A 15,935-nucleotide genomic window follows, 5' to 3' on the forward strand; every position below is an offset into this window, starting at 1 on the left:
CAGCTAACATAAAGCATGACTTGATAAAACATCTTCTCTATGAGGACATTGATGAGATATTTTGATAAATATTTAGAGATTTTTCCTTACTATTTATAGCCAACTGTAGCCGTTAATCTTTATATTTACAAATGTTTCCTTTTTTGTAGTATTATTTGATTTGTTTACGACTCAGTGTCAGAACCTTTCTGTTCCATTCTTGTTTCTAACCGGCGATATAAACTCTGCTGCGTGAATTTCCGGTTACTTTTCGCTCGCGGACATGACTGCACTCTTCGTACAAAAAGGGTTACTGCTAGCTTGCTCAAGTCAATCTGATTAAAGAGTCCGTTAGGGCAACAACTTCATGCAGAAATGAATACCTTGGCGCGGAAAAGGTTCTACGATAAGCTGCCTGTGTGGATAGTGGAGGACCACCACCATGTAAGGATGTTTGTCTTCGGTCAGTGACTACAGAACCAACAGTGCCAGATGTGGCAGCAACAAGCTCAATACAAGTAGCTGGACTGTTGAAATACAAAGCTTTAAGGACGCATCTTTACTGACCGCTATCAGAAAAAAATCGAATAAGATTCTCTCATATGAATAATGTCAAACTGACTGAATGAAAACTAAGATATTCAATCCTGAAGAGGATAACAAAAACATAAAAAAACAACAACAACAAAAAAAACATTAGTTCAGGCTAATTTACAGATTACCCATTTAAATAATTACTTCAATAATGTCTGGAGAATAATACAAATGGACTTTACTGTCGCCCCGTGAGGAAATTGAACTCCATCAGAACCAAGTGACGGGGATATGGAAGCGTACATGTACAGATAATAGTAAAAATCAGATGGAGACTGTAAGAAAGAAAGTAAATCCCACCAATACAACAGGCAGAGGTTTTTTATTTAAATATATGGGTTATTTATCTGTACAATTAACAAATGGTGACAGATTAGAGTAATATATATTTTTTTGTTTTGATAAATGTTATCTAGTAAAACAATATTGTGTGTAATTTCTATATATTGTTGCAGGTGGTCCATCACATCTATCGAGCCATTGCATCAAGACATCTTCCACTCAACAACATCAGACTGGTTCATTTAGACTCCCATCCTGACCTTCTTATCCCTGTCAACATGCCTGCTGACACAGTATTTGAAAAGGAGAAACTCCTCAGGTAAGAGCAGCAGAATAATACATTGTTGTTTTCACATTTGGGAGAAATAAATTTAAAATCTGTTGGTACATTTCAGTGCAAGAAGAAGTAGTAGAAGAAAAATATATAGATTCCTAAAAGAATCCTTCTATGAAACGGGACAGAAGGCAACAAAACTATTGCAAAAAAATTTGTAAAAAAAATAAAAATAAATAAAATAAAATAAAACAAAAAATTATTATGCAATCAGTTTGTTCAATAACTGACCCAGAGACAGGAATATTAGGAAGTAGTTTAGAACATGTTGACAAATCTTATCAAAGATACTATAAAACATTATTCGCAAAACCGAAACAAAGATTTTAAAATATTCCTTGATTGATTAGATTAACAATTGGACAATGACAGAATAAAAGTTTAACAAAACCCCGTATAAAACAGACTTGATGCTAGCGGTAAAAATTACAACAAAACGCCCAGTACAGTTGGTCTACCATCTGAGTAGTATAAGGCTTTTGAAGAAGAATTGTCTTCATGTTACGAAAGTCATTAAAATGGACTCAAGTAAAAATGACAATACTGCCATTATTGTCTGAAGCAATTATAACAGTTATGCCTGAAAAAGGCAATAATAAAACATTATGCAACTCGTATAGACCTATATCATTCGTGAACCAAGATTTCAAATAATATCCCTCTGTCAGACCTGTACAGGGTGACCCCGCCTCTTGCCCGGAACGTTAGCTGGAGATGGGCACCAGCAACCCTCCCAACCCCACTAGGGACAAGGTTGTAAAGAAAATGGATGGATGGATGGATGGATGGATGGATGGATGGATGGATGCCTCTGTCATGTCCAATAGGCTGAAGGCAGTTTTCTCAGAGCTCATTGATGAGGACCAAGCTGGTTTTGTCAGTGACCAACAAACTCAGGACATTGTAAGACAGGGGTGCCCAAAGTCAGTCATTGAGGGCCGTCATCCTGCATGTTTTAATTCTCTCCCTGGTGGTATTAACAACCATTTCAATATTCTTCTTAGGCCTCTAATGAGCCATCATTTGATCCAGGTGCATTAAACCAGGGAGAGAACTAAAACACGCAGGATGCCGGCCCTCCAGGACCAACTTTGGGCACCACTGATGTAAAACGTTCCCTTCATTTGATTGAAACCAGGGCAAGATCGCTGCGCCCATGTGAAGTGTAGCCTAGGTAGAGCAAACCTCTGACAAACAAACATGGCTATAATGGTGAAGGTGGTGATGATCACAGAGCTACCAGAGACATATGTTGAGGCCTTTTTGCCTGTTCAGCCAACATTAAGGCATAGAAGACAAGACAAACTCAAAACTCTTAATACTTGCACGCAAACTTTTGCTCTTTTTCATATATTCTCTGTACTCTCTCAAACATTTCTCCTCACGCTCAAAATTCTCTCTGCTCAGGTAAAGACTCTGCTAGCAAACGTTTCTGCTCACTTGCAAATCCTCCCTGCTCTTGCTCTTGAAAAAAATGTACCATTGTCTGACAACCTCTCAGCCAATAAAATGAAAGCGTTATACTGGGTGTGTTTGTTTCCTTCCTTCTTCCTTCTGTGTGGCTGCTATTGATTGTAGCAACCTGCTACAATCAGTGTATGTATTGTATCAGGTTGCTACATTACCCTAAACCAGGGGTCACCAACTCCAGTCCTCCAGTCCTACCATCCTGTAACTTTTAGATGGTCTCTGCTCAAACACACCTGGATCAAATAAACTGCTCGTTTCCAGCCTATTGCAGAGAGGAATGAATGCTGGTGAGGGAATTCAGACATTTTGGAGAAGAGGGGAATCTAAAAGTTGCAGGATGGTAGCCCTGGAGGACTGGAGTTGGTGACCCCTGCCCTACAGTTTTCTGCTCTGTTACAACTTAGAGATAAAGATTTTGCCCATCCAGTCTGTGATCAGTAACTTTGTGTTGACTTACATGACGTACAGCAAGTGTGTTCTCTTCCTCACCAACTATCTGCCAGCAGTGCGCTACTGATCAATTACTAACAACTTTCTGATCTTGGCCAGGAGTTTGTTCACCCAACCAAAGAAACTTTTTTTGCATGCAGTTTGAGAGTTGAACAGATGCACACATTTTGGTTTGGCACATGTAAAAAACTGAACATGTGCCTTTTGGTTTGGCAAACCTCAAGACCTGATCCCTGAAAAAAACTGGCAGCAGACAAATAAGGGACTGAATCATCACACCAGGGACGAATGTCATTTAACTGAGTTTTAGACTGGTACATTTGTTTTTAGGAAACTTTAAAAGGAATCAGGCCTGTTGTTCAAAGGGTTGTGTTTTTTCTCCTACCTTCATTTTGCTGAATCTGCTGAAATATATGGACACTTGATAAGAGTTGTATTTTTCTTTTGTCTTTTAGTGAGCTGAGTATAGAAAACTGGATAATGCCTATGGTGTATGCTGGTCATCTGAGCTACATGGTGTGGCTGCATCCTTACTGGTCTCAACAGATCAGTGAAGGAGAGCACACATTCAATGTTGGCAGAGACTCATCTACTACAACCATCAGGTAAGATAAACATAGATAATAAATGGTTATTTTTGTTGAAAGGAATGTGTATTTATTACTAGGTCAGACTTGTTCAGGGGTCTGCAAGCTGAGGCTTTCAGACCCACAAGTGGCCCTTTGGTTCTTCCATTGTGGCTCCTTTACAACAAAACAAAATATAGAATTTGTCTTGAATTATAAAGGTAATTACACTTGCAATATCTGCATAGAATATCTACAATAGAAGGACAGCAATGTTTTGAGGCTTGTAAAATTAATTTTTTTAGCTTCAAGTTGTGTACTTTACCTTTTTTAAGTGGGCTGTGTATCTTTCATCATACATCTTTCTGTTATATAAAGGCATCACTCACCTGGTCTTTTTTCACAACTAATAATTAATAGTTTTTTTTCCCTTTGTAAACTTTAAATGATCCATTTTGTCATGAAATTTGAAAATAGAACTTTTAGTTTTATTTACTTTGCTTTCAAAACAAACGTTTTAATTTAGTGTTTTTTTAAAAACTAAAATTTGTCTTTTTTTGTGGCTCAAGACAAATTTTATTTTGTGGGAGCGGGGCAAACGTGGCTCTTTGAATTTAAAAGATTGCTGACCTCTTGTCAGATTCCCCATCCCAAAGTGTCCCAGGATCAAAGGGATGTTGAGTTGCAGACAAATGACTGGAAAGCATGTTGGCAAGGACCATTTGAGCCTTACATGCTTTACATTTGATTTGATTCAGTTTATTATCAAAACTGACAACTTGTCATCTCAAGGCACTTTATGAAAAAGGCAGTTCAAACCATTAACACATCTATTCCAGTTAATTCTAGTTATCAACCAATAAAGTCATGTTCAGTTTATTATTATCACTGGTCAAATTTTTAATATAAGGAAACCCAGCAGAACGCATCGAGTCATTGACTTGCAGAATTCACTCCTTCCGGATGGACATGTAGCAACAGAAGACAACCGCTTGCTTTGTGTCATTGACTTTACAGGAATCCTTCATGCCGAACATGCATGCAGGAAAAAACTTCCAACATCTCCAGCAACCTCTGCCACACCTCACTGGGTATTTAAGAATACAGAGCATACACACAAAAGAAACAGAAGCACTGATCCAGGAGTACTTTCAGTGTTAGAGAAAAGTAAAAACATCCGGATGTAGCTTCTTTAGCAGCTTCCTTTCAGAGAGAAACACAGCTTAACAAATAAGCTCAGAGCTGGTCTTAAACGTTATATAATGAAAGACAGCATGTACTGTTAGTTGCGACAAAATCTCTGCCAATAATTATGTCTGGGAGAGAGACGCGGTTAGACATCGAAAGACGGAGCCAAGAGAATAATCTATATCAAGTTGTTGGGAACAGCAGTTGAGCCGATGACCCCTCCAGGAAGTTGTCACAGCTAAACAGAACCCCAGACCCCAGATCCTCTATTCTCAGTTTCTCTAGTAAAAAAACAGAAACAACAGAAGATTAAATGTTACATTATCTCTGTCTTCTTATTATTTTCCAGGTTGACCAGTACAGAGAACTACTTCCTCAGTGATGGTCTGTATGTTTGTGACGAGCTGCTGGAGAACTCAAAAAGTCTCAGACTGAACATAGTCAAAGTAAATCCTGTCAAAACATCAACTGGGCCACTTCCAGGTACCTTCAAAAAGTGATTACATCTTTTAAGTTTGAACTAGCTTTGTTGGAGCTAAATTTATTTTCATAGGAAAGATTAGGTGGTTGTGAGCTCTATTTTCCCAAAATATTTTAATTGGCATCAACACCTTAACTGTAACCCAACAAACACTTGAATTCAAGTCAGTCAATCCTTAAGGACAGCAGTGTTGTCATGTTTCCATTACATTGCATCTGAACTGTTTTTGGGGTAACAGGTAAGGGGTTAAAAAGCATAAACTTTGATCAGCTAATTTATGTAGGAGCCATTTATACTCTTTGTTTGCATGTTTCATTGGTATTTTGACATTTTTCTTAGATTCATTCAGATTGTGCTGATGGTATGGAGAACTTTCAATCTCCAGCTTCCTGCACAGATTTTCTATCACATGGAAGATGTGACAATCTTTAGTTGATAAACACTACTTATAATCACTAACTAGTATTGACATTCATGAGGTGTTGGCTTTGCATAAATTAAAGATACAGTGGAGGTTCACAATCTGTCAATCTGATTCTGCAACAATTGTTCAGCTAGTCCAATGGGCACAGTGTGATACATTCACTACTTTTACTTCAAACATTTTTTTCAGTAAGTTAACTGTCTTGTACAATCAGGAACTTTACATAAAAGTCTTTGTTTTCTAGATTGTTAATAGTTTACAAGTAAATGTTACCTATATGGACTGTGATATGAAATGGCATGTCAACAGTGGATAGAAGGAGCAGGTCTAAAGAGTGCATAGTGCCCTGCTGAGAAGCCAGAGTGATGTTTTTTGCTTTATGTAAAAAAAAACATGATAAACCATTTTTAAATGTTTTATGCTTTTAATGTGATATCAATCCCATACAATTCAACTGCAAAGTAAACAAATATGTTCATGAGAAATATATAAAATAATACCCTCATGGTGTTTCATGGGGTGAATTAGGCTGCATTCACATTGCAGGCTGAAGTGACCCAATTCCGATTTTTTTTTTTGACGTAATGTGACCTATATCTGATCTTCTCATGACAGTCTGAACAGAACAGTTAGGATTCTTTTCGAATGTGTCCTGAATGTGAAGTTACTTGCATATCCAATACGTATCCGATTCAAATGATTCAAACCTAACGTTCAGGTCGCATTCATCTGAACTGAACGTCACTGATACTCAACGACAACCATGATGGACTATAATGAGGATTAAGTTGTTAATATGCTGCTACGGCTGGACAACAACTTCAAATATGTAAGCTAAGCTCCACCGTTAGCCTCCATGTTTACTTCTGCAAACACTGAGCACTTCTTCTTTTCACTGCGGTTGGCAGAACACTGAGAACGCTGACGCTATTGCGCCCTCTACTGCGCATGTGGGACACTTTCAGGTCGTTTGCCCGTTCAGACTGCAGAACACATACAGGTCGAATATGTGTGGCAGTGTGAACAGCCCAGCCAAAAAATCGGATTTGACAAAAAAATCGGATTTGGGTCACGTCAGGCTGCAGCCTAAGATAACTTGCCATTCCTCAACTTGGGAACTTTTACCCAGATTACCCGTCACAAATCTGTATGAATATGACATTGTTTGTCTACAGTTTTTTTTTTTCTGGTGTCGTAAAGGATTTAAAAACAGATGTGTTTCGGAATTTGACTTGCTCTTTACAAAATAATGAAATGAATTAGGGTAGGTTATCTTCTGGTGAAAACATTGTTTATTGGTTGGATTTATGCTTGTACTTGCTAGGTTGTGCTTAATGAACTGAAGACCTTTTTCATGGTAAGGTTTTGGGTTAGGACTTTGGTATTTTGAATTGTTTTTAAAGTCATTCAGCTGAAGCAAAACCTTAGTTCTATGTCAAAAAGTAATCCCAGACCCCACATTTTCCTACTTAATGTTTTTATTTGCGTGTGTGTTCTGTGGTATATTTCAAGCTGTTCTTTCAGTGTTGAATGACACCTTTTTACAGTGACTCCCATCCGATACTTTGGAAACTCAAAGCTAACTATGCTTTGAATGGAAGACTGAAGGCTAACACTGTTAAAGGGTGCCCACATATGCATTTGTCTGCATGTTTTAAAAGCCACATTTGTTACAAACACATTTCAAAAAATATTTTTTATGTTTTGTCCTTCAAATGTGGAACATTTTTTCATTGTCGTCAATTTTTTTTTAGTTTTGTTACTTTCTATAACTAATAACTTTCTGTCAAAACAAATAAATGTTAGAAAATAGATGTTATATTTTGTTATTTAATATGCAAATGTTCAAATAATTTAAGTTCTTATAATTTTCTTTGATGTTTTCTTGTTCATCTGACTCTGGGTTTCAGGGCATGACCCAGAGAGGGATTCTGTGACACATTTATCCAAAAAAGCTCGAACAGATCTGAGAGGGGATGGGGAACCTTCATCTGTAACAACTCCTACACTGCTGCCAACAGAGGACAGCAACTTACAGAGAAAGCTGAGCAGCAATTGCACAGACTTTGGAGATGAAGATAAAAATGAAGGATCAACTAGTTATGTTGTTAGGAGATTGGCTACATTTCTCAGTGAAACGGATCCATACATCCTAGACATTGATTTGGATTTCTTCTCCTGTAAAAACCCTTTTAAAGAAATATACACGCAGGTATCTCATCTGTGCTTGAATGTTGTTCTTCCAACAAGTTGATCTGTGTTTCCAAATGTGTTTGACCCAGAAAATAATACTTTTGTAAAAAAATAAGGGTTGGTTTCTGCAACACTTGCAGATAAGCAAAAAAAAAAAGGTTAATACCCCAGGCAGACTGACATTTAGTTTGTTTCCCATTCAACCAAGAAGTTAGATTCTGGTTGGAAATGACAGGCCTCTTCCAAAAAACAATAAGACAATGTACAAGGGTTTTCATTGTGGAAAATAACAATTTCAACTGTCATTGACATCTGGAGAAAAATTGCAACGTCTTTAAATGTTGTTCATACCTTTATCAGTTATCAGAGGAACCTGTATTTATCTCATCAGTCATGATGTGATAAATACATGGGGTCAAAGAAAATTCTTTATAAAATGGAGGGTGGGGGAAGGGGGGGTTGCCACTAGGTGGTTCACCCAGGGCCACATCTGAGTGTGTCTATGCTATTCTTATACATGTAATCTATAATAATGATCTTACTGTAGTCTGGAATCAAAGGTATCATTTTAGACTAACCTGATAACTGTAATTCTTTTCCAGGAAGAGTATTCCATCCTCAAGAAGCTCTACTACTTCAGAGAACCAAGGATGGGTGCTGATCAGGTTAGAATAGTCTAACTCATGTCAGTTACAGAAAATGTGTGAAACTTAGTAACAGGAAAATGTATCTGTTTATATTAAACTATAGGATAAGAAGTAATACATGAAATATTGCTCTGGAAAAATTAAGAGGCCACTTAAAATGATCATTTTCTCTGATTTTACTCTTTTTAGGTATATGTTTGAGTAAAATGAGTCAAAATAACAAAAAAGATGCAGTGCTTTCAGACCTCAAAAAAAAAAAAAAAAAAAAAAAAAAATATATATATATATATATATATATATATATATATATATATATATGAAATTTAACCTTGAAAAACTGTTCTGGTAGGCTTTTCCTAAGGTCTTTGTAGCCACACCTTCCAGAATAAGCCATGATCCACAGAGCTTCCAAAGCATCAGACGGACCTCATGATTCAAAGATATCAGTCAGATGAAGACTACAAAAGAATTCCCAAGCAATTAAATATACCATGGAACACAGTGAAGACTGTCATCATCACGTGGAGAAAATATGGCACAACAGTGACGTTACAAACAACAGGATGTCCATTCAAGGTTGGTGATAAGACGAGAGGAAAAGCGGTCAGGGAGGCTGCCAAGAGGCCGACATCAACACTGAAGGAGCTGCTGGAATTTATGTCAAGTACAAGCTGTGTACTTCATGTAACAACAACCTCCTATGTTCTTCATACGTTTGGAAATCATAACACATTTTCACACGTGTGAAAATCAAGGTTGAACTTTTTGGACATAATTCCAGAAGATATATTTGGTGCAAAAACAACACTGCTCATCACCAAAAGAACATCATACCTGCAGTGAAGCATGGTGGTGGCAGAATCATGCTCGGGGGGGCTGTTTTTCATCAGTTGGACCTGAGGCCTCAATCCAAGTGGAGGGCATTATATACAGTTCCAAGTACCAGTTAGTGTTGGCACAAAACTTTGGCCTTCTATCAGTCAGCTAAAGATGAAGAGGAACTTCATCTTTCAGTAGGACGATGACCCAAAACACACATCTAACAACAAAAGGATGTCCATACCAGAATGAGGTAGAAGCTTTGGAATGGCCAAGTCAGAATCCAGACCTGAATCCCATCAAACATCTGCTCACCTGAAGAGGGCTGTGCACAGGATATGCCCTCACAATCTGTCAGATTTGGAGCGATTTTGCAAAATAGAGTGGGCAAATATTGCTACATCAAGATGTGCCACGTTGACAGGCTCCAACCCAAAAAGACTGAGTGTTGTAATAAAAGCCAAAGGTGGTGCAACAAAGTATTAGTTTAAGGTTGTGCATATTTATGCAACCAGGTTATTTTAAATTTTCTATTTTGTATTTCACCCCTTTAAAGGTTTCAGTTGGTTTTTCAATTGCATTATGCAGATTATAGGTCACATTAAAGGTGGAAAAAGTTGTGAAATTATTTAAATTGCTGTCATTTTTTTACATCATGAAAACCTGGCATTTGAACATTTGTATAGACTTTTTATAACTTTTATAACCATTGTATCAATCTCTCTCTCTCTCCATAAGGACCATTTCATAAATATGATGTTGCATGGACTGACTGCTCCTTATGGGGCCCAGAGAGAAGTGCTAGTTTTGGGTTGGGGGTTAGATTTAGGACTAAGGTTTTAATTAAGTTTAGGTTAGGGTTAGGCATGTACAGGCAATAGTAAGGATCACGGTTAAGCTTCAGTGAATGGAAGTCAATGCAAAGTCCCGGTGAAGATAGAAAGACACACTGTGTGTGTGTGTGTGTGTGTGTGTGTGTGTGTGTGCGTGTGTGTGTCTGAAGGCAGAGCTGGAGGAGTGTGTAGATCACCGTATTCATCAGTTAGAGGACCTGGAGGCGGCATTCGCTGATCTGCTGGAAGATGATGGAGAACAGACGGTTACACGATGGGCATCTAAACCAGGGTACAGTTCCTCTGCTTTTATGTCATTAGAAAATGTCTGCAGCTCAGCTGCATATAAGTGAATGAGTGTACAAAACTTTGTACAATTTATTATGCATGTCATATGTTAACTTTTTTGTTCACACATTTGTCATCCTCACCCTGATAGGTAGGTAAAACAAGTTAGTTTGTACAGTACCAATCACACACTGGATAACTTCATCATATTTGTATCTGTGTGTTGGACTAAGAGACCAAAATCTGTGGCTGCATGTCGCATGCTGGCAGCTGCTGCTGCATTATTAATGTCACCTTTACGCTTCAGTTCACAACTGTAAAAATCATCTCTTCTGTCTTGAAATAGTCAGTGTGTCACTTTACTTATTTCTTTTTAGCATGTCTTCATTAAACCAACTGGTTTCCAGTTTGAAGGCAAGAAATCCTTCACCTGACTATGAAATGGTAAGCATCAACATAGGGTAAGAATTCTTCTATTTTCCTAAAGCTGCTGTTTACCACCTTGCCATCCAGGCGGCCATTCATATACAAATTGATTTACATGAGTCCAAACATGAAGAAATGCTGCCATGTACTTAAAGTCTGTATAGTGGTTCAATGGTTTGTATATTGTGCCTGTATTCAAATGAAGTGTGTACAGTGAGCTGCTGTGAGAGAATGGGGCATATTACCTTTCAGGTCATGTCATTCTGTTTTTATGATTCTGTCATACTTATATCCTGAATATCTGTGATGCTCTGTACACAGCATGTGTTGAACCCAAAGTAGTCAAATAACTATTAGCTGAATTATTTCACAAAATGGGTCAAACGAGCCTAAAGTACTGTAAACCAGAGGCCCCAATGCTGGCAAGACTGTGGTTTAAAATATCAGATTTTAATGAAAATGAAAAGTGCTGCACAATGTTGCTTATTGTCGAGGGCTTTAGGGAAGTCATTTATTACATTTATGAAGCCAGATTAAAACCAAGTAAAGATATCTTTATGAAGAAATCTTTAGATGTTGATGAAAGTTTTTACACCTTTGACTTAATGGAGGGTGTGCTGGATGGTTGTCAAGTGAAGGGCCATTGGAGGGCCCCCAAGAGCAGTTTATTTTTTCTTTTTGGCCATATAAAACAATTTCATGATCAAATATATATTACTGCTTGAACTGCCTTGTTGCTGAAAAAGTGCTATATAAATAAAACAATTTCTTCTTAAAAAAATTACGACTTTATCATGAAATTGTGTGTTTTTGTTAATATAAACAATAATAATAATAAAAAATCTGCTCCACTTAGAGGGGCCCCCTGGTGGCCCCAGGGTCCTAAGCAGCCACTTACTTTGCTTATCCCCTGGGGTGGTCCTGACCATTGAATGCAGGTTCATTTTCCTGCTTTGGGTCAGACTCTGACTCCTCTTCGACCTGGAGGGGGATGGAGCCTGAAATGTCTCATTCAAATTAAGAAAAAAACACAGCAAAACAAGTTGCTCAAAAATGAGCCTCAAAACAGGAGTAATCCAGGATCTATGGAGCCTCAATAATGAGGCATTGAATTCTAATTTATATAGATTATCAGTGAATGATTTGCATGTGAAGAGAAAGGATTTAAAAGCTTTAAGGTGTCACTGGCACAATGAAACCCATTACATGATTTAAAAAGATGAACTACTGTCTAAAAACTGACAGACATGGACAATCAGGATAACAGTCTGAATCTGTTAAAACATTTTGCTTTCTGCTGTTTTCCTCCTAACCTTTAAATCTGGTTTAATCGCGTTTTTTTGCCTACTTTGACCAATCACTGCATGACTCAGGTTCACCAAGCAGGCCTGACCTGTGACTCAGATGAGCTGCCGCACCACATCAGTACCGAGGAGGAGATCAGTGGACTGATTTCTGCTGTGCAGCTTGTCCTGAAAGCTCTGCCCACACCGACTCTGGTGACTATGTCAAGGTAAAGATTAACACTCGGTCCACAAGATCTGATTGGAGAGAAAATGAAAGAGTGAATGTAAATCTCTGTCTTTTGTTGACAGGTCTAGTCTAGATGAATACTGCCCAGCTGAGCAGGTGGATTCAGTTCAAAGTAGAGTTCTGGATGTACTAGAGGCATTGTATGGTGACCTCGATGTGCATAAAGACTACAAAAGCAGTAATAAAGATGCTAAGGACTGCCAGCCAAGCACTTCTTAAACTGGCACACAAACAATTTATCTTGAACTCAAACTCAAACAAATTTGGCTCAAAGTGAAAAAAAAAGTTACTGTGAATTGTCTGTTTCAAACTTTTTGTACTTTTCCCAGTTTTGGTCATTTTCTCCCCAAGACTGGGGAATAAAAATTGCTGTCCTTTAAGTGACGTTTTGTACCCTCTTCAGATTTAAAGAAATGTGACTGTATGAGCCCAATAAATAAAATTGATTTGACCAGGAATCATAGTTTTTCATGTTGGAGGCATCTTACCTTAGATGGGGAAAAAAGAGACAGTTGCCCAGTGGTCCAGAGTCCTGATTTCAGATTAAGGTAAATTCTGCATTTCATGTGGAAATCAAGGATTCCAGGGTCTGCAGGAAGAGTGGAGAAGCACAGAATCCATGCCGCTTGAAGGCAGTTGTGAAGCTTCCACAGTCAGTGATGTCTTAGGATGCCATGTCATCTGCTGGCTTTGGTTCACTGTGTTTTCTGAAGTTCACAGTCAATATAGCCATCTACCATGACATTCTAGAGCACTTCATGCTCCCTCTGCTGACATGGAGATGCTGATTTTATTTTCCAAAAGGACTTGGCACCTGCTCACACAGCCAAACGTACTGAAAGCTGATTCAGTGACCACGATATTCCTGTTCTTGACTGGCCAGCAAGCTCCTCTGGGGTCTCATGCATAAAGCGTGCGTGCGCACAAAAAATGTGCGGTGCCATATGTTACGCACAAGTCGGCACGTATGAAAATTTACTTTGCGTCAAAGTAAAATATATGAACACTTTTTCGCTGGCGTGAAAATGTGCGGCCGCCACGCAAACTTTTTCTTTGGACAATATCAAACTACAAAGCGTCAAAACTCACTTAAATACACTGAAGTCTGACTACATTCAATGTTATTTAGACCAGGAAGCACCAAATCCGATGTTTTTCATGATTTTAATATCTTATTGTTTGAACGTAAACGAACAATAAGCTAACACGCACACAAAGTAAATAAAAATAAAAGTATGTGAAAACCTCGCTCGAATCTAAATAGTACTTTTCCTCAGTTTTTGTCTCATAAAAATGTAACGCATTGGTCAGTGAGCCGAAGTACATGGAATTCTTCTTTCATTCTCACTGAAAGAAGAAAACATGGTTGGATCAACAGATTAACTCAAACCTCCTGATTAAAAATAATCAACAGGTTTGATTATTTTTAAGGCGATCAAGATGTGTATGCAATCACACGCAAATTGTAATTGTGGAGCGTTTTGGCTCCGGTGGAGAACATACCCAATGGACTCAGAGGGAGGGATTGGTCAGAGATCATATTGATCTGCTGGGAAATGTTGAAGATGGTTTATGAGCGTTTAGATTAACCCAGACTGTTCATCCTGGATGTCTGAGCAAAACTTAAAGAAGGAGCCGTGATGTACCGGTACCGGTCCAGCTGCAGTCATCCTTCAGTTGAGCCATGCCCGCTTTGTGAATGCGCCTTATGGAATAAAGCATCTCTATTCTGTAAATGTACAACTCATGCACAAGATTCTGCTATTTAGAACAAACACCCACATTCCCCACTCAAAGAACTCTCTGACACGCTGTCTGTCTTTAAATCCCGGCTGAAGGCGCTACTGTTCAAACAGGTATTTGCGCGATCTTAATTTGGATTTTTCTTTCTTTAAAATGTATTTTTATTTTTGTGAGGTGACATTATTTGCCTTCAAAGCACCTTATAAATAAAATATGTAATTATTATTATTATCAATACTTGCACTGCTCCAAACAAGGAAGATGCCATGGTTATTGCTTCAAGCGCAAACTTTCGGGTATTTATACTAATTTGCATATGTATTGATGGGTGGCGACAGGGCGGACCAGCAGCTGCGCTCTATTTCCCGTAAATTAGGATTTATAACGGAAAGGTGCGCGGCCACATGCGTGCGCACGCTTTATGCATCTGGGTTTGTTTTGTGCGCCGAACTTTTCTAAATTTTTCCGTACTCCAAGTTTTAGTGTGAAAACTGCGCAGTCTTTTAAACATGAGGCCCCTGATCTTTAACCACATGAAAAATATGTGGGCTGTTGTCAAGAGATCAAGAGAAAGATGAGACATCAGACCCAACAAGGCAGATGACCTGAAGGCAGCTATCCAAGCTATCTGAGCTTCCATTACACATATGCATAATCACATGCTGATCATTGATGCAGCAATTCATACAAGGAGGCCTGAATTCATATAAATGCACATTCAAATTCAAAAATACTTTATTGATTCCAAAGGGAAACTATATGTTGTTGTAACTCATTACTTCAGATTCTTCAAATACTGTAGTTGTTGTAGATGGTGATGACTGTTGGCAGGAAAGGTCTCCTGTAGCGGTCTGTACTACAGCAAATCTGAAGAAACCTCTGACTGAAGATTCTCTCTTTTCTCAAGACAGTCTCATGACGAGGATGGTCAGGGTTGTCCATATTTTTATTTATTTTATGAAGAATCCTCTTTTGCATCATTATTTCCAGAGGTTCCACAGTCATCCCCTTAACAGAACCAGCCTACTGTATCAGGTTTTTGAGCTTTTTTATGGCCCATACATTTCACAAGTTTGCTTAAAGTATCGGTTTTTGATTGGCCGAATATGGTATTCTGATAGAACCAGTTTGTGCTTTAAAACAGTTTAAATAAATCCACACACCACATGAATAATAGACCTCTGATCACTGTACTGCAATGTAAAGTAGGTCTCAGTGTTCACTGAGGCGTCTACGTATTCATACCTTTGTGTAAAAGAATCGTCTTTTTACCCTCCAGCCTTGTGCCCATGCATGAAATTTCCGGATGTAAACAATAACATGGAAGTGGTTCATGTATAATAATGAAGCTCTATAAAATGACAGTTTCATTATCGGAAATGACTGGAAATATCTATATCTATATATAGATATATCTATATCTATATATATATATATATTTTTTTACATGTCCAAGTACTCTTATTAGATTCTGTTTCTATTGTGTGTATCTGCTCTGTCTTCTCAAAACCCCTGTTGGTCGTGGCAGATGGGAGTGCTCACCCACTTTCTGTTGGAGGTTTCTTCCATATAGAGGGAAGTTTGTCCTCCCCATTGTTGAGACATGCATGCTTGGTATTAGGAATTTCTGCAAAGTTAAAGGCAAAATGCAATTGATTATCCACTGTTTAATTCAACTGATTGTA

The 15,935-nt window shown here is 38.2% G+C and overlaps 1 protein-coding gene across 2 annotated transcripts; it reads left to right on the top strand.

Annotated features, from left to right (window-relative positions):
* The first annotated feature begins 215 nt into the window (after positions 1-215).
* cunh5orf22 (chromosome unknown C5orf22 homolog) lies at positions 216-12,965 on the top strand. Of its 2 annotated transcripts, none has more exons than XM_015011385.2 (10): positions 216-423; positions 1,029-1,174; positions 3,565-3,714; positions 5,213-5,346; positions 7,679-7,980; positions 8,564-8,626; positions 10,431-10,552; positions 10,926-10,992; positions 12,348-12,487; positions 12,570-12,965. In XM_015011385.2, exons 1-10 carry the CDS (start codon positions 355-357, stop codon positions 12,724-12,726), a joined length of 1,350 nt encoding a protein of 449 aa, XP_014866871.1. In that variant the 5' UTR covers positions 216-354; the 3' UTR covers positions 12,727-12,965. The 2 variants fall into 2 exon arrangements, with proteins under 2 accessions (XP_014866871.1, XP_014866872.1); XM_015011386.2 differs by having other exon boundaries at positions 329-442.
* The last annotated feature ends 2,970 nt before the right edge of the window (positions 12,966-15,935 follow it).

Source organism: Poecilia mexicana, unplaced genomic scaffold (assembly GCF_051168715.1).
Source record: "Poecilia mexicana isolate PSO_F unplaced genomic scaffold, ASM5116871v1 scaffold_17, whole genome shotgun sequence".
NCBI lineage: Eukaryota > Metazoa > Chordata > Actinopteri > Cyprinodontiformes > Poeciliidae > Poecilia > Poecilia mexicana.